General features: G+C 34.9%; 6 protein-coding genes across 13 annotated transcripts; 4 read left to right on the top strand and 2 right to left on the bottom strand.

Annotated features, from left to right (window-relative positions):
• The first annotated feature begins 1,493 nt into the window (after positions 1 to 1,493).
• On the top strand, positions 1,494 to 2,360 carry LOC141655111 (uncharacterized). Its single transcript, XM_074462207.1, has one exon. It carries the CDS (start codon positions 1,494 to 1,496, stop codon positions 2,358 to 2,360), a length of 867 nt encoding a protein of 288 aa, XP_074318308.1.
• Positions 2,361 to 2,585: 225 nt separating this feature from the next.
• Positions 2,586 to 7,606, bottom strand: LOC141657098 (actin-related protein 2/3 complex subunit 2B). Of its 3 annotated transcripts, none has more exons than XM_074464226.1 (10): positions 7,453 to 7,606; positions 7,184 to 7,250; positions 6,583 to 6,787; positions 6,253 to 6,419; positions 5,939 to 6,016; positions 5,455 to 5,587; positions 5,116 to 5,207; positions 4,976 to 5,032; positions 3,681 to 3,738; positions 2,586 to 3,488 (listed from the first exon to the last, which is right to left on the bottom strand). In XM_074464226.1, the coding sequence occupies exons 1-10, from the start codon at positions 7,554 to 7,556 to the stop codon at positions 3,241 to 3,243; spliced, it is 1,209 nt and encodes a 402-aa protein (XP_074320327.1). In that variant the 5' UTR covers positions 7,557 to 7,606; the 3' UTR covers positions 2,586 to 3,240. The 3 variants fall into 3 exon arrangements, with proteins under 3 accessions (XP_074320327.1, XP_074320328.1, XP_074320329.1); XM_074464227.1 differs by having other exon boundaries at positions 3,681 to 3,732; XM_074464228.1 differs by lacking the exon at positions 3,681 to 3,738.
• Positions 3,046 to 10,648, top strand: LOC141657100 (uncharacterized). 3 transcript variants are annotated; one of them, XM_074464232.1, is made up of 5 exons: positions 3,046 to 3,183; positions 3,270 to 3,336; positions 7,487 to 7,569; positions 8,755 to 9,085; positions 10,211 to 10,648. In XM_074464232.1, the coding sequence occupies exons 4-5, from the start codon at positions 8,850 to 8,852 to the stop codon at positions 10,263 to 10,265; spliced, it is 291 nt and encodes a 96-aa protein (XP_074320333.1). In that variant the 5' UTR covers positions 3,046 to 3,183; positions 3,270 to 3,336; positions 7,487 to 7,569; positions 8,755 to 8,849; the 3' UTR covers positions 10,266 to 10,648. The 3 variants fall into 3 exon arrangements, with proteins under 3 accessions (XP_074320333.1, XP_074320332.1, XP_074320331.1); XM_074464231.1 differs by having other exon boundaries at positions 7,487 to 7,617; XM_074464230.1 differs by having other exon boundaries at positions 7,487 to 8,278; positions 8,317 to 9,085.
• A 104-nt stretch (positions 10,649 to 10,752) lies between these two features.
• On the bottom strand, positions 10,753 to 12,181 carry LOC141657099 (uncharacterized). Its single transcript, XM_074464229.1, has 3 exons — positions 12,007 to 12,181; positions 11,703 to 11,764; positions 10,753 to 11,396 (listed from the first exon to the last, which is right to left on the bottom strand). The coding sequence occupies exons 1-3, from the start codon at positions 12,091 to 12,093 to the stop codon at positions 10,940 to 10,942; spliced, it is 606 nt and encodes a 201-aa protein (XP_074320330.1). The 5' UTR covers positions 12,094 to 12,181; the 3' UTR covers positions 10,753 to 10,939.
• Positions 12,182 to 15,540: 3,359 nt separating this feature from the next.
• Positions 15,541 to 19,199, top strand: LOC141657097 (heterogeneous nuclear ribonucleoprotein 1). Of its 3 annotated transcripts, XR_012548659.1 has the most exons (5): positions 15,555 to 15,984; positions 16,647 to 17,586; positions 18,143 to 18,374; positions 18,670 to 18,974; positions 19,185 to 19,199. XR_012548659.1 is itself a non-coding variant. In XM_074464225.1 (2 exons), the coding sequence occupies exons 1-2, from the start codon at positions 15,763 to 15,765 to the stop codon at positions 17,514 to 17,516; spliced, it is 1,092 nt and encodes a 363-aa protein (XP_074320326.1). In that variant the 5' UTR covers positions 15,541 to 15,762; the 3' UTR covers positions 17,517 to 17,838. The 3 variants fall into 3 exon arrangements, 1 of the variants encoding a protein (XP_074320326.1); XR_012548658.1 differs by lacking the exons at positions 18,670 to 18,974; positions 19,185 to 19,199 and having other exon boundaries at positions 15,562 to 15,984; positions 18,143 to 18,565; XM_074464225.1 differs by lacking the exons at positions 18,143 to 18,374; positions 18,670 to 18,974; positions 19,185 to 19,199 and having other exon boundaries at positions 15,541 to 15,984; positions 16,647 to 17,838.
• Positions 19,200 to 19,631: 432 nt separating this feature from the next.
• On the top strand, positions 19,632 to 21,800 carry LOC141657096 (cyanate hydratase-like). 2 transcript variants are annotated; one of them, XM_074464223.1, is made up of 4 exons: positions 19,632 to 20,026; positions 21,015 to 21,086; positions 21,414 to 21,522; positions 21,670 to 21,800. In XM_074464223.1, exons 1-4 carry the CDS (start codon positions 19,746 to 19,748, stop codon positions 21,706 to 21,708), a joined length of 501 nt encoding a protein of 166 aa, XP_074320324.1. In that variant the 5' UTR covers positions 19,632 to 19,745; the 3' UTR covers positions 21,709 to 21,800. The 2 variants fall into 2 exon arrangements, with proteins under 2 accessions (XP_074320324.1, XP_074320325.1); XM_074464224.1 differs by lacking the exon at positions 21,015 to 21,086 and having other exon boundaries at positions 19,656 to 20,026.
• Positions 21,801 to 22,049: the final 249 nt, after the last annotated feature.

The raw sequence follows: 22,049 nt of genomic DNA, 5'->3' as shown, positions 1-22,049 counted from the left end.
ACTGAACCTAATTATATAAATTACTTCATTATTAAATATAATATATTTATAAATGATTAAATTTTTCAAAAGAATAACCTCAAGTAATGACTTAATTATACAATAAAATTAGAAAATAAAAAATGATTAATTTCATAAGGTACACTCGAAAATTTTTCGAAAAATTTAACTAAAAATTTCAAAAATTTCATTGGCCAGGGGGGACGACCGCCCTTGCTAGCCCCCTAACTCTACCACTGTTTGCATCAAAAGACAAAACATGATTATGAAAAAAAAAAATGTGCAGCATATTTTGCCTCATACGTACAACGTACGTATTATTAATGCAATCCATGTATAACAAAATCAAAATATTCCATTAATGTGTGTTTAACAACCCATCTACTATATATGAGTAGCTTTCAAAAATTAAAAATTAGCAGTAGTATCTCTTATTTATGGTATAGAATTAATATGATATAATTATGATATAATGTGAGGAGTGATGACCAATCATTGAATAGGAGTGATGACCAATCATAGAGCATTTCACTTGGGCGAAAAATTTTTAGAGAGCACTTATTCTTTTAGTATAAGAGAGATATTTTGCTCCATTGTACTCCGTATTTTGAGATGAAACAAAAAAAAAAATGAAATGGAAAACTAATCAAAGAGAATTTAGTAAAGCTATACTTGAAATGTGTATTTTTATGAAAGTATTTTTTTTTTACCATAAACTACAGATTTTATTTTATAATTCTCTCCAATTTTTTTAATGATTTTATTTTTGTCACGAACATAATAGTAAGTATGTGTTAAATTATTTTCTATAATCATTATTGCATTATTAAAAGCTTAGCAACCTATATTTTATACTTTAATACCAATTTTGTTTTATTATAATGAAAAAAAATTATAATTTTTAATTTAATTAAAATATTAGCGTATAATTATAATTATAATATGATTATATTTTAAGGAAAAGATAATAGTTTAATTGTTTCCTTATTAAGGTTGATGCATTTTGGAAAAAAAACTAAAAGAATTTTTATTCTCTTATTAGTAGGGGGATTCCAAACTCATACATATACCTCAAAGGCTCAAACAAACGCCCCCTAACGTCTTGCTTGTGACGGACTAATCCCGTCATAAGCTGAAGACCTCTCACAAAAAGGGAGAGGGGACAAGGTGAGACAAAACGGTATCCATCACAAGCTTGTGACGGATATCGTCCGTCTTCGATGAGATTTTGTGAAACTCAGAACTTGTCCTGCATTACAAAGTCAACATGATTCTATAAACAGCATGAGCAATCATCACCAAATAAACCCATGATCTATGACACTTCTGTTTTTCATAATATCAATCATTGAACCCAGAAACATTCTCTTACAATCAACAAAACCACTGTCACATTCCCATACATATAAAATCACAGAATTCACCAGTAGTCAATTACATTATCCTAGTTTTAATCGGTAATCACATTCCAATAATATCAGATTTTACAAACAATGGGTTCACTTGCAACTCATTTTTGCACATTTTTATTCCTCTTCTCAATTGGGTTTCGTAGATTATACTGTTCTTTTTCATTATATCTTAAAGATCCATCTCTTTACCGTTCAAAACCCTGGTTTTTCATCAACCCTAATTGGAAAAATATTGACTTTTATACCCTTTTAATTGCATTACCAATTATTTCATTTTCAGACATTTTTCTGTTTCTATCATTTTCTGGGTACCCAAGTTATAGATTTGCCTTCCTGCAACATGGAACCCTAATTTTCCTGTTTTGGGTACTTTTAATTTTGATCATATTGCGTGAAAGTTTCGATCTTTGTGCAATAAATGAGGGTTTTGTGTATGTTTTAGGTGGGGTTTGTTTTCTTGTTGAATATTTGATTAATGGGAATGGTTTTGATGGTGTTGCTAGCAATGTGTATGACATGCTTGATCATTTGACTCTAGTTTGTGCCTTCTCTTGTTTGTATTTGTCGATTAGGCCTACCGCCTTTGTAGCCGATTTTTACTTGTCTAGTGGGCTTATGTTCAAGGGGACTTGGAGTTTGCAAGTTGGATTGAATTTGTATACTGAGACATTTGGGTTGAAGGGGTGTCATACGGTGTCGTTGTTGCCGGGTAATGATAAGGTTGATATTAATTGTGTTCTTGATGTGGATGGCTTGAGGGGTGTTGCATTGATGAATTTGTTGTTTGTTTGTCATGCCATTGTGGTTTTAATCACTTGTTTTGGTTTGTTTTGGTTGTTGTCGCGTAAGGAGGGGTTAAGATTTGGTGAAGGAACTGGATCGTTGTTGCCAAGAATTGAGTCTCGTGGTATGCTCCTGCAGCCACTTCCGGAACTTGAGATGGATTAGATATTCAGTTTTTAATATCAATGGATATGTATGTTGTAGATAGGAAGGAAAGACTGAATTTTTGCTCTCGAGATGGGTAATTTGAGCTCTTTGTAACTTTACATTTTGTAACCTTTTTGTGCTTTTTCTTTCCCTAATTGAAGTTATACAAGTATACAACTGCAAATCGTGTATGCACCGTTACACTTCCATCTATCTATTTGAGTAATTTTTTGACATCATCTAGAAAAGGATGTCCATGCTTTGCTACTGATAGGACATTTTCATTTGAAAGTGTTTTTTTAGCTCAGTGAACTGAGATGCACATTTTATACTTAATGAGTACAGTATTTCAGTATCTCCAATGCAGGCACGGAGTAAGATTATACAAGTACTAGTGAGTAGTGAGAATTACTAAAATAGACATAACTCTGCTGGCTGAAAAAGTATTCAAACATTTGCAGGTTCTATGTATATTGTCTGAAGCCTTTTTTAAATGAAATAGCACCAGGTGATATGTTCTTGTTTATTTACATATGATAACAACAAAAACCTTAATGGATACGACCCTAAATGACGCAAGTCAGACCGATTGACCTATCCAGTGAAGCGAACTTGAAATAATTTGGCTCGGGCTGAAGTGCATATAGATCTATATGTGAGTAGCTCTTGAATGAACGATGACACATAATTGGAAACAACACTACAGTAATTCTGTATGACCAGGCAGATTAAGTAAGCAGGATCTTGTACTTCGAGGTTTTTAAAGAATTGAACTGCATTAGATTGGATAGTACCAACTGCTGGAATTGAGATGGTTTTCTGCGCTTCAACAAGAGGCTAGGTAAATGTTATACATCCACTTTTTGCTGATGATGTGGAATCATTATCACTAATAATACTATTCTAATCTTGTGTACCCTTTTCCAGAACGAAATTTCAGGATTGAGAACCATTGAAAGCGGATGTGGCCAAAACCACGGGTCTTTATCCTATGGTGAATTCTCTTGATCTTCCTGTTTAGTTCGCTTAAACCATGAATTCTTATGCGGTATCTGAATCTCTTTGTCTTCTTCTTGACATCACTGTCTCTTTTTCTGAGTTTTGTGAATCTTGAAAATCTAACGGGGTTCATCTTCCAGCCACATCCTGCATTCAATTGTTGCTTTTCAGTTGTTTCATTTCTTTACATTTATGTTTAGTCTTGTTTGGTGAACGTAGTCACATACTAATTAGTTTCATAAACTTATCATTGGTTGATGTATTGTTAGTGTCATATAATTACATTTTATATTATTTCTTAGGAGGAAGGTGCATATTTGACTAACTGTTAAGGCATACCTTTAAGTTTCTGATCATGTTCATCTTCATTGTTATTTGGTTGATGCAAGACCTGCAACTTAGATAACCGAATAGTTTAATTTTTTCTTGTCAAAATATACCTCCCTCCGCTGAATCCTCCGAAACTGAAGAACAACACGAGGAACAGAAAAAAAAAAACACTTCCAATTAGGAAACTGATTCTGCTACCGAATCTAGCACGAATGCTCACCCGTCCTCGAAAATTTTAAAAATCATCACAGTTAAAAAAATAATCACTTTATCCATTACTTTAACCTTTGTAAATTTCCTATCATTAAGTTTACCTTTAACAAAATTAAAAAAATCATCACGATTAAAAAGAGGGTTCTTATTATTCTCTTCCTTAACTCAATCTGGCTTGTAAAACAACAATCTCATCATTGAAACTCCAAAGCCTACTAATGAAATCCTTTCTTTCAAGGCCGTCTTCATCTTCTTCAACAACAACAACAGTCTTTGTATTAACGGCCTTCTCTTCACCGATTTTTGCCTTTAATATATCGCCTTTGCGGCCTTGTTGGATTCTTTGACAATTGGCTTGTTAATGTTTTTGGCCTTTTTCGCAACAGGTCAATAAGGCCAAAAACATTAACATTAACATGCCAATTGTCAAAGAATCCAATAAGGCCGCGAAGGCGATATATTTAAAGGCAAAGACCGATGAAGAGAAGGCTGTTAATGCAAAGGCTATTGTCGTTGAAGAAGATGAAGACGACCTTGAAAAAAATGGTTTCATTTATCGGCTTTGGAGTTTCAATGATGGGATTGTTGTTTTACAAGCTATGATTGATTTTAAGGAAATAATAATAAGGACCTAATCGTGATGAATTTTTTAATTTTGTTAAAGGTAAACTTAATGATAGGAAATTTACTAAGGTCCAAGTTATGGATAAAGTGATGATTTTTTTAATTGTGATGATTCTTTAAATTTTCGAAGACGGGTGTGAATCCGTGTTGGATTCCGTACCAAAATCAGTTTCCGACGCTTTAATTGAAAGTTTCTTTTTGGGTTCATCACCTTCTTCATCGGATTCTAGTTGTTTTTTATCTTCTTCAGTTGGCTTGATAACAGAAGGGGTTTGTTTCTCGTGTTGTTCTTCAGTTTCGAAGGATTAGGCGGAGGGAGGTTTGTCGTAGAGGCGACCCCTTTTTAAATATTATGACGTGTATATAACTTAAACCTTCCTAAAAACTATCACTGAACAAGCTAATGGGGTTTTGTGAGATGAAGACAACACTGGTGCAGTGATGCTTGTATGGCATAAAGTTTTTACCTTGACCAGATCTTCCAATCTCCCTCTCAATTTTCTCTGAATAAATCCTTTAGTGCTCTACACAACAATTTTAATAGAACCAAATTAGAAAAGTTTTAACATTAGCACTGTAAATATAAAGGAGCCTTTAGAAACCATACCTTTATATGTGATTTAACATAGGTGTGGAAGTTAAGCAGAATCCATACGGTCTTATCTAATCTTTTGTTGTCAACATGCCGTGCAAAGATGTCTGCACTTTAGGAGTTAGTTCAAGCTTAGTCTCACATTCCACATCCTGAGATTCATTACTTTATTTTACACTGCTTTGTACTCCTCCAATTCATTAGAAGTGCAACATTTGACAAAATATGCGAGCGAAATTTTGAAAAATGTCGCAATTTCAATGAATAGGAGGGAGTATATCTTTGCGCTTGTGAGTTACACAGATGAAGTGTATGAAGAGATTAGTAGGTAGAAATTTTGTAAGAGGATTATACCAAAGGAGACAAACCCTCCATTTGTGCTCAAGTCTTCTATGAGCTCTCCTCTTAACTCTGGTGGAGGAATGGGCGACCAGTTGCATGGCGGTGCTTTAGCTAATGCTTCCGTTCCTCCAACTTCCACTAGCTCCTATTATCAAAGTGTAATGTTGATTTGTTTTAATTTTAGTTATATTTTACTCCCTCCTTTCCATTTATATTGTCCGAGTTTGACTTTGATGATCTAACAATGTCAACATTGATCACTATTTTTTGCACAATATACAATTGGTACAACTTTTTAAATATTTTAATATTAAAATAGTTGTTAATGTACAATTGTATATCAAATGTTAGAAACTTTGCATTGTTTCTCCACATTTATTTTGAGAAATTAATGGTCAAAGTTGACAATAGTCATCATCGAAGTCAAATGGGGACAATATAATTGGGCTGGGGTAAGTGAAATATAACATTGCAATGATGGGTGTGAGCGACAAACCTGGAAGAAGGATGTAGCAATCACCACATCTGAAGTTTCTTTAAATCTCATTGGGAATACAATAGTGAGCTTGTGTGGCTGTCAATCATATAAATCTAATTTTGTCAAGATTACTAAACTAGTAAAACTTTCTTAAGTAGCTGAGTGATTGATCCACTATATCAGAATTCAAACTACTAGGGTAATGATGTCTTTTTTTGTTTTTTTCTTTAAGGAGCCACAATATAGGAGTAGTTTCCAACCCATGTCACGAGTACCACCCCTTAACGGACAATGTTATAAGTTATGTGTATAGAATGTATACTAAAAGGTACCTGCCTGATGACAAAAAAAGGCTCTCTTGGGCGATACATAAGTTTAACTGGTTTATAAGTCCCTACTAAATCACCTTCTAAATTGAAATTGTGGAGCATCTGTTTCAGTTGAGAGCTTAATATCACAGATTCTAGGGCAGCTATCTCCTGGATTACCTTTGGTCCATCTGTACAAGGAATATAGGTCATGAAATCGGTATCTGTGGAAACTGAAAAGTGCAATGACTAATTTGTTCAGTGCCCTAGGCTAAGTTACTTAACCTTAAGCCCTGAAGTCCATACCCCATATTTTTACAAATCGTAATGGATTATTAGTTCAGATTTGCTAACCTTTGCCTGGTGGAATATGATCAACATTCAGTCGTAGGGTGAGTTGGTATCCTTCTCTTGTTTGGTCAAGTATTTCCACCACGCTAGGGCATATTTCATTTATCTTTTCTTTAGTAAAACCACACAGTTCCTGTGACTCTGAATTTCCGGTGAGTATTGGGGTTGAGATTGATAGGTAGATATAATGAGTATCTGAAGCAGAGTACTGTCAAACACAACAAGGGATATCTGAGCTGATGTTTACAACAGCAAGATTTTCCTAAACAAAGCTCACAAATTATGATGCTATGATGTCAATATCTGTTGTGTTTTGTGGTTGATCATCAAATGTGTTCAATGGCGGACACAGAAAAATTTGTGGTGGTGTCTTGTTGAATACTTGAATGTTTTCTAAGTCATTACTATATAACGTTTATAGATTCTTGATCTTTCCAACACCAAAACTAGCGGAATGCAGAAAAAGTATTATTTTTAGGGCATTTAGGTTTGGTTTGTCTTACTTTCATAATCTTGCTGTTTTTAATTCGTGATGTGGTGATGCTACCAAAAAATGTGTGAATCTGTTTACAATACTCTGTCATTAGATGATTCAAGTTCTTACCTGTACATGGTATATCACTGACCCAAATTCGTATAAATGGTGATCAATCTCTGTTGGGACTTGGGCTCTGTTATGAAAGAAGTAGGGTCAGTGACCCTGGCATATAACTCCTATCTCTTCTGCAAAAATAGTTTGTTGGAACAATAAGGATGGCACTAAAGCAATATGCTTTACGGGATCCCACATAAGGCAAGGTAAAAGGTGTCGTATGTAGCAACTTTAACCTCTATGTTAGAAATGAAGTAACTTTGGCTCGGGTTTATTCTTACCGGTATATCTTAAGCAGGATTTGTTGTAATGCAGGTGACGAACGTTCGAAGAAGCCAGCCTTTGATCGTTTGTCTCTGCCTCCATTCAACCCAAAGCAAGCCATTTTGATTTACTTGGTTTGTTTCTCCCTTTCTATTATGCCCTCGTGTGCATGCTTATATAAGGTAGAGTTTCTGTTTTAATCAAGAAATGACATATGAGCTAAGTGAAGTAGTGGCTACTTTGAGTGTGTCTTAAGTAGCAATCATAGTAGCACACTTTTGAAGCAAACTAATTTCAATCCTCTCCCTATCCCATGATCATAGCATCTTATCTTACAAGATATATTACACCTTTCTACTCCGTACATTTCTAGTATGATATTAATCTATCAGACTTACTTGAAAATGAGTTTGATCTGCTGGTTTTGAATATGCTCTGATGAATGATTTTGATCCTCGGCTTTATGTATTTTTGCACTTGAATTACTGTGGAATACTTATAATCTTATATTCCCTTTTCACATATCAAGTTTCAATTTTTTTTTTTAAAATGATACATAGTTCTCCTTAATATTAAGTAATTACTAAAATGGGGTTCTCTTGAAATTAATGGGGTTGATTATATTTTACTCACTTTGAGTCATCAAAGTCTTCCAAACTTCAAAAAATAATATTAATTTTCGGTTTGGTCACCGGGGTTTAATCTTACCTCAAATTAAGGAGCAATGATAGCAGTTTTCGATGCTGACTGGTTTTAAACCCAATTATAACTTATTTTAATGACTTACCCACAAATATGCTTCCTGTTCCTGTGTTCCATATTTATCCTCTTTGGAGTTATTTGGTGAGAATTATCTTCAGTTTAAAGCAATCAGAAGTTAGTTGGACAAAAAAGCCAAGGGAGTCAACCAACAAATGCAACAGCTGGTCAGCATCAGCTCTGATGTCATCAATAGCAGATCTAATCTCTACATGTACTCATTACTAACAACATATCTCACATAGGTCCTTATTTATTGTAAATAAAATTAAAAAAACATCATCATAATTGTAACAGTAGAGTAAAATAATTAATTTTCAAAAAGCTGTTAAAAGAATGTTTCTGAAACAATGCATCATTCTCCTATTTTCTTCTCTCTTTAAAGCAACATAAAATAGTGTCTTGAATACCCGTCTTTACTCTTACAAACATGATTGTAACAGTAGTACAATAATTAAATTTCATTTCTCACAATTTGATCTCGGATATATATAAAAGGATTTATTTATTCTTTTATGGGTTTCTGTCTATACCTCATAATGTTGGTGTTTTGCTGACAGGGTACATGATATAAGTGGATTTTTTGTATAAAGTTGGTAGCTTTTGGAGGATTATTGAAATTGTCATCTGGGTTTGTTGTGAAGATTATGTTAAAATGGATTCTAATGGTGAAAATGTGAATAATAAGCCTCTTATTAGTAGCCTGAAGCCTGAAAGAAAGGAATTTGAGGAAAGCATGTCAAGTAAAGAGGACAGCGTTGTCGAGTCACAGAGACTGTTGCGACCTAGAAATGGGGGAATCTCAAAAGATGTCTCTAAAACTAGGAGGAAAGTTCAGTGGAATGATATTAATGGAAATAAGCTTGCTGAAGTTGTTGAGTTTCAAGTAAGGTATTTATACATTTCTGTGTATTACATATTGTTTTACCTTGATTATTTTGTCTTTGAAATTCTGTTTTGTTGCAATTTTGTTGTGTTATCTTTTGTATGTTTCTGCTCTATGGAGCTCTCTTAAATTGGTTGAATGTGGAATTTGGAATTTGGAGTGGAACCTGTATTTTCCTGTAAGTTAATATGTTTTTGAGCTGTAATGTGATACGTGATTTGGATGTTTTGAAAGTTAAGCCAGATCATTGCTCCGGCTCCTGCTAATTAGTGAATGGAACTTGTAAACTTCTTTCGTTAAGCTTTTGACTTTTAGTTACTCGATAAGAATAATTGCATAAAGGCACTTTTCTAAGGGATTACTTGGAATGAGGTTAATTGCTGGCTTCTACTTGAGCAATAGATGTCAAAATTAATGGTAATTTGGAGACAGCGGTGGTAGTGGAAGTGCAGACGCGAGGAAGAAAAGTCAAGTATTATCGTCATTAGGGCGGTAATAGTTACTCATCTAGTCATCTCCCCTAAGGTAGTGCATTATCCGGTTAAGGGGGATAATATTTAGATCCCAACCTCAGTAGCCAAGCCGGTATTTATGAGCTAGCCTGTGATATTTTGAATGTGATTTACTGCATGTATTCGTTGAAGTCGTCTCCCTGAAATTGTTAGATGTTTCATTGTAGAAAAAAAAAATAGTAGATAATCCTTTGATTCTGTAGAGTTGCTATTCTGCATTAAGCTGAGTAAATTGGACTATTGCCGGAGTTAGTTGAGGTTTTGATTCGTATACATACAGTGTGGCTTGGTTTATGTTTGCCGTCCCAAAGTTATTGCGATTTTCCTCCCTTATCCAGGCTTGTGACCATCAGTGAATGTTGTAAAAGGCACTCACTGGCGGAGTTTTTAGCCCGCATTTTGATATTAAGAAAAAATTAGGACTTTTCAGGCTGAAGTTTATAACATATGCCCCTCTTTGACAAATTAACTACATTAGGAACATATACTTTGTATAGATGTTTTTGTGTAAAGTACTTTTCACACCTAACTCTTATTTGTCTGTCATTTTTCTGATTAAACTCCACTGAAGTAAATTTCTACAGTACAGACTAATAGGGAGATCTTTTTGTTTTGCAGTGATGGGAGTGATAGCGACGATGATTCTGATTCTTGTTTCTGTACAATCATGTAGTTCTACTTTGATACAAACACCGCCATCCTGTACATCCATATACATCTTACACAAACACGAGAGTGATGAAGACTACTGAAGCTTCAAGAAATCTTTGTGCTGGTAAATATTTGTTTGATTCTCATCATTGTCGACATGACAGTTTCTAATCTCAAGAACCCGATACTCTACGTCTTTGCTGTGATCAGAAGAAGTTGCCTACCACCTTTGATGATTTCCGGATTATTTTATACTTTTGCAGGTTTCGACTTTTGACCGTGTGTTGTTTAAATATACAATTGCCTTTTTGACAGTGTTATCCTTACTTGATCTCTCAGCAAATGTACTTTGTGTTTGCCTGTTTGGCATTTTACATTATAATACAACGAAGTACTATGTTATTTAGACACTTCACTTTATTTTAATCTCGCTTTACTCGACACTCATTATGACATGTACTGACGTAGAGTGTTTCTGGATTGGAACTTGCTGTATAATGCCTCCATTATTGAGTTAAACATTTGTATCTCAAATCCTTCACAAAGTAAAACATACACATCCAATTCATCAAAATCAAGACACAATTTTACCATCTACAAAACAGAAGCAAAAGAAAATCACTCTGGAAAACCAGAAAAACCGGAATTATGCACACAATGTCTTGTTTTTTTTTTTTTTTTTTTTTCACTCAAGAATTAGCATTTTCTCGCTTTGATCGCCTTCCATTGGGAAAGATTCTCAACTGGGTTCAAAACCGGAATAACATAGTGCCTCCTATGTAACGCATCATTTTGTTCATCAGTACTTGTCCTCATCCCCTTATCGCTGATAAGAGGTTTGGAGGAATAATCTTCGTCTTCATTTTCAAGATCACTGAACTCAAATTCACTGTCTTCATCCTCATCTCCATCCCCGTCGTCGTAATCTTCGTCACCATAGCAATTGTTGTATCTATAGTCTGCTGGGAGTGACTGTTTTGCCCTCTTATGTGCATAGACTAAACATGCTGCTTGCTCGTCCGAGACATTCTCATCAGGGTCTTGTTGTAAATTGCTAGTGTCATAATCTGAAATTGGCTCATATACAATGACATCTAAATTGAATCTCACTTTCTTTCTGATCCTAGCTTTCTTTTCATCATTTGGCTTATCTCTACAATCATAACAAATACACTTCATAAGTTTCGTACAATAATACTCCTTATATCTCGAGCAATGGTTCAGAAGCGGGTTAGAAAATACCACAATTACTCTCAATTACACAAACATGCATGATTAATAAACCTGACTAAAATACGTGGACTAATAGTTTTCGTATTTTATTCAGATTTGTAGCAATCAATAATATGTGATTCAAGGCTTACATCGAATGACTATTATTTCACAATGTATATCATATAACGAGTAAAACTACTTATATCGAATGACTATTAGTTTATCATAATGAATTGTAGCAAACCTGTGCTCCTCATCAAACTCTTTAAGAACATCAGATTGTAGTTGCTGATACGCTTGAATTCTCTGTCAAACACATGAAAGAATACAACAAATAAAAATGCAAACTTTGATTTAATTAATCGTATTTAACACTAACACATACTTCCTCCATCCTGGTCATCAATTGTTATCATTTGTAATTAAAGATGTAAATGAAATGAAATTAGCATTGGCAAACATGCAAAATCAAATGATAACAATTAACTGTGACGTTTTCACAAATTACAAACAATCTAAACAAAAAAATGATCAGGGTTTATCTTAACTTTGCTCTTCAACCCGAGTCTCGAACTTCGAGGACGTTTTCTCTCATTACTACACCCACCAAAACATGCAAATAATGTCCATCCCATTTATTTTCTCCTAGGATATATTATGTAATATAATCTTAATTTGGATAATTTAGGAGGATAAATGTGGTGTGCATGACAAATGAAGACAAAAGCCAAGAGTTTTGTAGTGGTAAATTAAAATTTTGGCACCATTTGTGTTTGTTTTTTGAAAATTTAAACGTTTGTTCAAGATTTAGCACAACTTTATGATTTGTGAACGTTAGAGTTTGTTTAAAGGTGTTTTCTTGTTTTACCTTCTCATGTTTTTCTTGCTTTTGTAATAATGCTTTTTGTTTGCTTTTTTTTTTATTGTTTTTGCTTACACTCGGATTTTTGTGAATTTATTGTTCAGTGTTAGATTTCATGTGTTATATTTACAAAATTCTATTAAACTTTCATTATTCTCGGACCTGTATAGTCTAAGATTTTTCTTGAACTGTTTATATATATAGACATAAGCGGAGATATTTTATGAACAAAATTTCAAGGAAGTAGGAGAGAATAAAATTGTCCTTTTAAATTATACTACCATACACACTCATATAGTGTTGATACTTTGGCTGTTGTTGTGAGAAGCGGCTTATCACGAATTATATTACTACTTATGGAGTTGATGGTTGGGTTTATTGTTATTTTTCTTAGGGTTATTCTGCGCGCTAACCCTGTGTTTTTTTTGAATTCTAGCTGGTAACCCTGAACTTATCAAAAAAATGTTCTCCGTGACTCCCAACTTTTATTCCATTAAAAAATTCCGTTAGTTTGCATGTTTATTGAGATTTGGGCTTGTTTTTTAGACTTCAAATGCTTAAATGACCAAGTAACTATGGTCTACTCAACTGAATTAAATAAATAAACCTCAAATTTTCCTAACAAATAATTATACTCTAGGTGTGGTAAGACTTAAGAGTATAATTCATAATCTTTCTATTATCGTTATTATTATTATTATTATCATCATTTTTATTGCTTAACAAAGAATAGTAAAGTAGTAAATATACGGATCCACATCTTACCTTTATTTTTGTTATAAAAATAAAAATAATATAATATCAATATTAACAATTCTATTTTTATTTTTATAACAAAAACAAAAGTAAGATGTGTTTCAATATATTTACTACTTTAATATTCTTTGTTAAGCAATAAAAATGATGATAATAATAAGAATGATAATAAAAAGGTTATGAATTATACTCTTACCACACCTATAATATAATTATTTGTTAGAAAAATTCGTGGTTTATTTATTTTAATTGAGTTGAGAAGACCATAGTTACTTGTCATTTAAGCATTTGAAGTGTAAAAGACAAGCCCAAGTCTCAATAAACATTCAAACTAACGGAGTTTTTTAACGGAATAAAAGTTGAGGGTCACAGAGAACTTCTTTGATAAGTTCAAGGTTACCATGTAGGTAGTTGAAAAATGAAGGGTTACCAGCTATAATTCAAAAAAACACAGGGTTACTACGTAGAATAACCCTTTTTCTTATTATTAATAGCATCTTATTAGAATTCTTCCGCATCCAATTCCAAGTAAGCTGGCTAATCAACCTTTTGTTTAATCTCAACATTTAACATACATAAGATTTTGAAAATTCTGTAATTCAAATCTGTTGAAAATTGTTCAGAACTCTTTACTATGTTGAATATTCATGTCTAATTTTTTCTTTTTTTTTTTTTTTGTGTGTGTGTGTTACTTGACTTAATTCTACTTACCCCCATCAACCAAAATAATAAAATAAGTTAGTCTCACTGTAAAGGACAATCTAGCTTTCTTATCCTTAATTTAGCAAAAATCTTGAAAGAATCACGATTTAGCAAAAACAGACCGTCTTGCTTGTAACCTCTCAAAGCCCCTCTCACTTGCTCTCCCATTTATTTTTTATAAGAGGTCATGCTTATCACCGGTGAGAATTTGTAGGGGTGTAAACGAGCCGAGCTGAGCTCGAGTTCGGCTCGAATTTTTTTAGCTCGAGCTCGGCTCAAAGCTCGTCGAGCCTAAAAAATTGAGGCTCGAGTTCGAATCGAGCTCGTTTTATCATTATATATTTTCACTTTCTCACCTTTTAAATCTAATTAAATATAAATATTTTTAAAAAACAACTAAATTACTCCCTCCATACCACACCAATGGTAACATTGATAACCTTGGCACTATTTATGGTCGTAGGGAATCTTTGATATTATTCTTAATCTATAAGACAAAATATAGTCATGTGAGATCTTGTTTGATTTATCGTCATCAATGCTATAAGAATATCAAATTTATATAATTTTTAATAATGTGAAACTAAAGATATTCACGTTGCAAAACATGTCTCGGCAAGTGTGAAAAAATCAATGTTACCAATGGTGTGGTATGGAGGGAGTATAAAATACTAAAAAATATCAGATCATAATATACTTATAAACGAGCCCAAACGAACTTCCGAGCCGAGCCTTGCTAAGCTCGGGCTCGGCTCGTATTTAACCAAGCTCGGCTCGAGTTCGAGCTTGAGCTCATTTTGATCGAACACGAATCGAGTTTTAACCGAGCCGATTTCAAGGACTCAACCAGCCAGCTCATATCATTGACAGCGTGAAGAATTTGTATAGCAAAAATCCTCAAGAATCAAAAGATCCCCTATTATCACGTGTACAACACGTGGGAGGCCCTTGTGAAACAGTAGCAGACTAGCAGTACAGACAGTCAGACACTATTACTTCACTATCACATTCAAAACACAAAGATTCCCTAAACAAAATCACAGCCATCCATCAAATTAAATCTCAACCGTCCATCCAAACAAAGCATCTCAAGATTCCCAACCATCCATCCAATCCTTAAAATTCCAAAAAAAAATAGTTCCTCCTATTCACTATTTTTTTCCCTATTTCCTTAAACGGATTATTCAGGTTTTCTTCCCCTTTCTTATTTTGAAAACTTTTACTCTTATTTTATTCATCCCTCTCTCCTATCACCAAACCCCACCTAACCTTTACTCTTAGGACTTGTTTGGTCGACATAAGGGAACTAAAGTTCCCGAGAACTTTAAGTTCACATGAATTGGAAATTCATGTGAATTCCCAAAAAGTGTTTGGTTTGAATGTAGGAAGTTAATTCATGTGGGAAGTTCCAATGACCAAGGGGAGACTTGGTGAGTGACTTCCCACATAATGGAGGAAGTAGATTCATGTGGGAACTTCTACTTCCCATGATTTTGACAACCAAACAACATCATGGTTTTACACTTCCTAGGAAGTTTAAGATCCCATGATTTTAATGGGCAACCAAACAAACCCTTATTTTATTCATCCCTCTCTTCTATCACCAAACCCCACCTTACTCACAATTCCTTATTTAATTCCTAATTATTCATTTCTCTCTCCAATTCACAAACCCCACCATCTTCCTTTATTCATTCTTTAATCATTTTCCTAAAATCTTGTGCCCACATCAAAGGGAAAGAAAACACCAAATAGGAGGGAGTATTCCCTAAAATTAAAAATCAAACCTTTTTAATAAAAACCCACCAAAATTCCTCATAAAGATTCAATCTTTCACTAATTCCCATCTAAGTTTCTCACAATGATCTAACCTTTTTCAAAAACCCATCATAAAAATCCAATTTTTTCTTCAAAATTCCATCAATTTTCTTCTTTTTTGGAAATTTTAGGGTTACGAGTGTAAAGAATTAAAAAGAAAAAAAAGATGGATGGAGAACAAGGAAAGTTGTTTGTTGGAGGAATTTCATATGAAACAAGTGAGGATAGATTAAAAGAGTATTTTGGGCAATATGGAGAAGTTTTACAAGCTAATATTATGAGGGATAAAACTAATGGTAGACCTAGAGGTTTTGGTTTTGTTCTATTTTCTGATCCTTCTGTTATTGATTCTGTTCTTCAGGATAAACATAATTTAGATGGTCGACAGGTATTTCACCTTTTTTTTTGTGTTTTTATTTCACTCTAAGCTGTTGATTGGAGCAATGTTTTAGTTAGTTAGTAATTCAGTAGCAGTTCTTCAAATAGGGTTCATTCTGGGTCATTCGGAAACACTCTTTGTGTTGCTAATACAAAGGTTAGGGTAAGGCTGACATCCGACCCCACTACCCTGCAATTTGCAGGAGCCATTGAAGCACTGGGTTTGTACAGTACTTTTTTATGGAAGTGGTTTTGATGTAAGAGGGTATGTAGCTTAGAGTAATATTCTAGTAATGCTACTACCTATTTTGGCCAAGGTTGATTCATGGTGTTAATTAAATGTGTATGCTTCAAAAGGGTATCAAATCCATCACATAACTTAGTTTTGACATTGGTTTTTGGATTTTGCTTGATTGGAGGTTTGTTCTCCGTCTTGATCATTTGTTTACCTTTTATATTCGTTTTGAGGGGTATTTTAATCAAAGGTAAACAAATGATTGGGACAAAGGGAGTACTACTTAAGCAGGTTTTATTTCAAGTTGCTCCCACCTTATAGCATGATATTTTGTGATACTCTGTGTTATAGATGTTCTTTATGTATCCTTAGGAAAACCCATGTCTTAATTCCTGTTACTGCCTTGTATAAGATTGTGGAAACTGGCTTTATATCAGGTTGAGGCTAAGAGAGCGATGTCAAGGGAGGATCAGCAAAACACTACGAGAACTGGTGTCAGAAATGGAGGTGGTGGTGGTGGGAACATTAGGACCAAGAAAATTTTTGTTGGGGGTTTGCCCCCTTCTTTATCTGATGAAGGCTTCCGTCAATACTTTGAAGGGTTTGGTCATGTGACTGATGTAGTTATAATGTATGACCAGAATACACAGAGACCACGTGGTTTCGGGTTTATTTCTTTTGATAGTGAGGATGCTGTAGATAGGGTACTTGAGAATACTTTCCATGACTTGGATGGTAAGCAAGTTGAAGTTAAGCGTGCTCTCCCTAAGGATGCAAATTCTGGCGTGGCTAGCCGTGGTGGAAATAGTGGTGGTTATGGTTATAATAATTCTAGTGGCAATCAAAATTCGTATGATAGTAGGATGGATTCTAATAGATACATGCAACCTCAGAACATGGGAGCGGGATTTCCTCCTTACAGTTCTTCTGCTTATGGAGCTGCTGGTTATGGATATGGATCTGCCAACAGTGGCATGGGCTATGGTGGGTATCCTGGATATGGGGCTGCAGCTAATGCGGCTTATGGAAACCCTAACGTTCCTAGTGTCGGATATGGTGCTGGGCTCATGGGTGCACCAAGGAGTTTATGGAATGCCCAAGCAGCCTCTGGTTATGGAGTGGGTCAGTTACCAAGTGGCGTATCTGGATATGGTAGTCAAGGTTATGGATATGGGAGCTATGGTAGAGGTAGCAATACTTCTGGTTATACTGATGCTAACAGTCATGGAGCATATACTAATGGTGCCCTGATGGGCTATGGTGGTGGTTATGGTGGTGCCCAAAGTCGGCAAGTCCAGCAACAGTAACTTCCTCCTAGCCGAGTCATCTCAGACCATTGGGGTTGCTTGATTTCAACTCAAATGGGCCATGTGATCGGTTGGCTTGCTGCCTTGCTTATTACCTAGTAGTTTGACCTTTGCAGTATTTTATCTTTCTCGTCTTATAGTAATAACTAGCTTCACTCAAATTCTAGTACTTTGCTTCAGTCTTCAATTGTAGTTTTCGTTCCGTGTGCTGCTGGTCAATGTCTATTTGCTATTACATTCAGTGTGTTTATGCTCTTTGAGCACCTTTGCTTTGCGTTAGTTCTGCATGCTGTTATATATAATGCACCTAAATGATTTTACATTTGGTTGACAGCTCAAATCAGCAGGATTTTTTTAATATCATTTTTGATATTTTATTTTGGCACTTGGATTGTTCACGATATGGATGTACGGTTAAGCATAATTCTCTCATAGTTACATGTGTTTGATAAATGTAGTAGGATATACAGATTTAGTGAAGCCTGATACTGGTAGAGATTGAAGCTGTAGTCGAGTTGGGTTGATCAGTTGGTAATGGCTAGAGAAGTAGCGATAACATAGCGGTAGTTGAAGCTTTAAAGAACAGTATAATCATTTCTCCCTCTATTTGCCCTTGTGTTATACAGGACAGAGGCTCGAGTTGGGAAGAACTTTAAATTCAAGGTTGATTTTGACGGGAGTTCTAAACATGCGTGGGGTTCTGGTGAAAATGTCACTTACTGGAACCGATCAACCCAAGCTTGGCCTTATTCCTTCGAATCTTCTATCGAAATGCAGTATGTTGGGGACTGTCTCCTTTCTTTAGCTTTGTGAGCTTAAACTTGGATTTCAAGAGTCAGGACCGCGGCCAAAGTGAAGGTATGAATGTAGAAGGGGTTTGTGTTTGTTATACGCTTGTACTTAGGACCTAGTTGTAGAAAGGATTGTTGGTGATTTGACGTATTTGCTGTTCTTAGCCTCTTGTATTGCTTAATCATTGAAATTTAGAGCAACTGAGCAAGATCAGTGAGTCTTGTACTCTTATATAAGACTGTTCCGTTTAAGTTTTAGTGGAGTGCAATAGCCAGTAGTAATGCTTAGCAGCTTAGGAGCATCGTCATGATTTCAATAGGTTGTAGCTGTACTGATGATAAGTCAGTTTTTGTGAATCCAGCTTCAAGGCATTGGATTATTTATGTGTTATGGGATGATTGAGGAGGATTGTAGGAGCTTGAAGCGAGTTTGTTTTGCACGGAGGGTGCTGGGCTTATAGCCGAGGATAACATGGACAAGGATACTGAGGTAGGCGTGGGACAAGGGGTGGGTTCAATTGATGGGAACTACTGGATGGCAAGAAGCTGTCTATGCCTCTACTACCTGCCAGTCGAACCGGGTCATATCCCAACATAAGTCTGGAAGTATTGTGTCACGACTCACCAGGGCGATCGGCCTGCCAGTCTGTTCTTGAGGACATTTTATGTTGACAGAGACATAATTATGGATTCTTGCGCTTTCAAATCATTTTTGAGTACGAAAAAAACTTGTTTTTTTAAGGGCTCGGAAGAGTTTTTCGTAAGGAATTTAATGGTACCATTTTTATATTTTTTGAACAAATATATTTTTGTAAATATTAAAGTCAAAGGCTTATCTCGTAAATGCAAAACGTTATATATAGAAAAGTGGAGGGAGTATGATTTACATGAATGTTGAGGTAAATTGTACTCTGGTTTCTTTCAGAAGTATTAATCGGTAATTGTGTAATAGAGAAAATTAATTAGGTAAGTATTGAGAAACGGTGTCACAAATTTTTGATAAAGTTACTACTTTACAAGTTTACAATTTATAGTTCTGGCACAAAAAGTGTTAAAACAGCTACGTAGCATAGGTTCCGACTAAATAGATATGATCATTGTGAAAATCTTATCCCGTACTAATTTAAAAAGTCGTCGGCTTAAACATTTTCGTTAAGGTAACATTAGCGGAGGGGTAGCAGGGGCGCTTGCCGTCGTGGTAAGATACAAGTTTCAATATTTTAGTAGAAATTTTTGAACTTTTTTCAAGTTTACCTTACACTATAAATCGTTCTCTTCCGCTAAGTTCAAATCCTATCTCTGTCGCGTTATAAAAATTGTACAGTATAAAGGTGACCAAAGCATTCACAGATTACTCGGACTCCACTTGCTAAAGTTCACTTTCCTGCATAACTACTACCACCTACCAAGAATAGCATCAGCTTAATCAAACACAAAAATGGCGTCCACATACAAAACATCAGTAGTAGAAAGGCTACAAGCAGTCAAGGAAAAATCAGGCAAAACATACAGTCAAATTGCTCAAGAAACCGGGCTTACTAATGTCTATGTGGCCCAACTTCTACGTCGTCAAGCCCAACTCAAGCCCGAAACTGCTCCTCAACTCCGGGCTGCCTTGCCCGATCTGTGTTGCCTGTCTGATGAACTCATCATTGAGATGAGCAAGCCTCCTTTTAGATGTTATGATCCTAATTTAGTCCAAGAACCTGCCATTTATAGGTATTATCATTTTATACTCTCTCCATCCCGATCATTTGTTTACCTTTTATATTCGAAATCAATGATTGTTGTGTACGCATACGATCATAGATGAGTGTTTAACCAATAAAGGGTCGTTTCACACTAAGACGTCTTATTCTATAATTTGTGTGGATGAATAAGTTAATGGGTTTTGGTTGGTGCACGGATTTGTGAAATGTTTTTTTTTTTTTTTTTTAGTTTGCTCATATATTGTTGGTAAAAATCAAGTTATGGTGTAAAAAAGATGCATAAGCATAAAGCTTTGTGTTGATTGATTGAGCTTGATTATAGTAAACTAAAAGGTTTGACTAAGTAGTTTGCTTGATTTATCATCTCCTTAAATGGTTTGTTCCACACTTCCACTGGTAGAGTTACTACTCCCTCCGCCCCAATCATTTGTTTACCTTTTACTAAAGTACCTGGTAAACAAATGATTGGGAACGGATAGAAGAAATTGAAAGTTGTGGAAACATGTAGGGTCATAAATTACAGTGAACAAAAAACAGACAGAGAAACTCGGAAAGATGAGAAATTTGAATTTGGACACCAAAAAAACGAAACCATGACAGAAGTAGCGGATGGAGGAAGTATATGAATTATTACTAAGGCTAGTTTTTTCGGTACATTGGTAGATGATATGACTGTAGGCCTGTAACTGTAAAGCCTGTAAGTATCTAAGGGCATGATTGTAAGGGGTAAGACTGCATGCATATGAACCTCCGAAGACTTTACTGTCGCCTCTGTCTGTAGCACTCTTACTGGTTTGGTTGTTCTGAGATGCATACAAAAACTATATATGAGGAATATTAGCCGAATAAACAGAATATAAATGGTATGGAGGGATTCAAATTTTATTCGCAAAAGATCATCTTAAAAATTGAAATTGACTGTAGGGCTGTAGTCTTGGGAGTGCATCTTTGATTCTAGTCCAGTTTGTTTGTTTACATTTTTTAGCCTTGGTCTACAGATTGAATGAAGCAGTGATGCATTTTGGCGAGAGCATTAAAGAAATCATCAATGAGGATTTTGGCGATGGCATGTATGTACAATGCATCTAATTACCTTGATCTTCCACTTGTACTCTACCATTCTTCAAGTCCTCTCTCTTTTCTACTTTACCTGTCTCCTCACGCAGTTTACGATTTATTTTGGATTGCCTTTATGCCTTACAAGAAAATGTAAACTGCTGATGAGACGATTCAATCTATACGTAAACTATGCAACATATTACATGTAAACTGGAGACCTTTAAAAGATATTGATCACCTGTGATTCTATTTTGGTACTGTCTTTCCGCATTATTACATATGTTGCGTGTGCTTGATATAGTCGTTTTTCTAATAGTCGGCTTTTGAATCTTGTTCAGAATGTCAGCCATAGATGTTTACTGCTCAGTCGACAAGATCAAAGGTGCTGATGGCAACGACCGGGTTGTAGTTACAATTGATGGAAAATATTTGGGACACACTGAGCAGGTCAGTTGAAACTCAACATTCTTATGTACTAGAATCAAATAGGAACTCTTAACATGTTACTCCTTAACGCGTAAAGATCATCTAATATTGTCTAGCAATTCCGGTAGATCATATATTTTGATACATTTTCGTTTGTTGTAATTGCAGAAGTCTGAGAATATGCTATCAAGATCCGGGATGCAATGAAGCTTACCGATATCATAACTTCGGAACTTTGTGATTTCCGATTTGTATTGGAGCACTTGCAGTCTACTATGTGCTAAATTAAGCCCCGTAAATTTCGGACCGTTAATATATTTCGAAAATAATTAATTAATCAAGTAAAATTTGACAATAATGTATTTAAAGTAAAAATAATTCAAAGAAATATAATTTTATTATATTTTGAAGAAAAGTATTTATTTTGATAGTTTTGAAATGTTTAAAAATAGTTTAAACCGTGTAAAATCTTTTATTTCGAAATAAGGGCGTATCGGGGGGAAAATGACAATTCGTTTGAACGTTGGGTAAACGAATTTGGAAATGGG

This window comes from Silene latifolia, chromosome 5, assembly GCF_048544455.1.
Source record: "Silene latifolia isolate original U9 population chromosome 5, ASM4854445v1, whole genome shotgun sequence".
NCBI classification, from domain to species: Eukaryota; Viridiplantae; Streptophyta; class Magnoliopsida; order Caryophyllales; family Caryophyllaceae; genus Silene; species Silene latifolia.
This window is presented reverse-complemented; position numbering and strand designations above follow the sequence as displayed.

What these genes read in the sequence shown, in the direction of transcription:
- LOC141655111 (XM_074462207.1), top strand. Translation starts at nt 1,494, where the DNA reads ATGGGTTCACTTGCAACTCATTTTTGCACATTTTTATTCCTCTTCTCA.
- LOC141657098 (XM_074464226.1), bottom strand. Translation starts at nt 7,556, where the DNA reads ATGGCTTGCTTTGGGTTGAATGGAGGCAGAGACAAACGATCAAAGGCT. An exon ending in ATGTTAAATCACATATAAAG is followed by an intron (nt 5,033 to 5,115) that starts GTATGGTTTCTA and finishes ATTGTTGTGTAG; the next exon opens with AGCACTAAAGGATTTATTCA. An exon ending in ACATGATCAGAAACTTAAAG is followed by an intron (nt 3,489 to 3,680) that starts GTATGCCTTAAC and finishes AATTGAATGCAG; the next exon opens with GATGTGGCTGGAAGATGAAC.
- LOC141657100 (XM_074464232.1), top strand. Translation starts at nt 8,850, where the DNA reads ATGGATTCTAATGGTGAAAATGTGAATAATAAGCCTCTTATTAGTAGC. An exon ending in GTTGTTGAGTTTCAAGTAAG is followed by an intron (nt 9,086 to 10,210) that starts GTATTTATACAT and finishes TTTGTTTTGCAG; the next exon opens with TGATGGGAGTGATAGCGACG.
- LOC141657099 (XM_074464229.1), bottom strand. Translation starts at nt 12,093, where the DNA reads ATGGGATGGACATTATTTGCATGTTTTGGTGGGTGTAGTAATGAGAGA. An exon ending in GACTCGGGTTGAAGAGCAAA is followed by an intron (nt 11,765 to 12,006) that starts GTTAAGATAAAC and finishes TGTGTTTGACAG; the next exon opens with AGAATTCAAGCGTATCAGCA. An exon ending in GAGTTTGATGAGGAGCACAG is followed by an intron (nt 11,397 to 11,702) that starts GTTTGCTACAAT and finishes TTATGATTGTAG; the next exon opens with AGATAAGCCAAATGATGAAA.
- LOC141657097 (XM_074464225.1), top strand. Translation starts at nt 15,763, where the DNA reads ATGGATGGAGAACAAGGAAAGTTGTTTGTTGGAGGAATTTCATATGAA. An exon ending in ATAATTTAGATGGTCGACAG is followed by an intron (nt 15,985 to 16,646) that starts GTATTTCACCTT and finishes GCTTTATATCAG; the next exon opens with GTTGAGGCTAAGAGAGCGAT.
- LOC141657096 (XM_074464223.1), top strand. Translation starts at nt 19,746, where the DNA reads ATGGCGTCCACATACAAAACATCAGTAGTAGAAAGGCTACAAGCAGTC. An exon ending in GAGGATTTTGGCGATGGCAT is followed by an intron (nt 21,087 to 21,413) that starts GTATGTACAATG and finishes AATCTTGTTCAG; the next exon opens with AATGTCAGCCATAGATGTTT. An exon ending in ATTTGGGACACACTGAGCAG is followed by an intron (nt 21,523 to 21,669) that starts GTCAGTTGAAAC and finishes TTGTAATTGCAG; the next exon opens with AAGTCTGAGAATATGCTATC.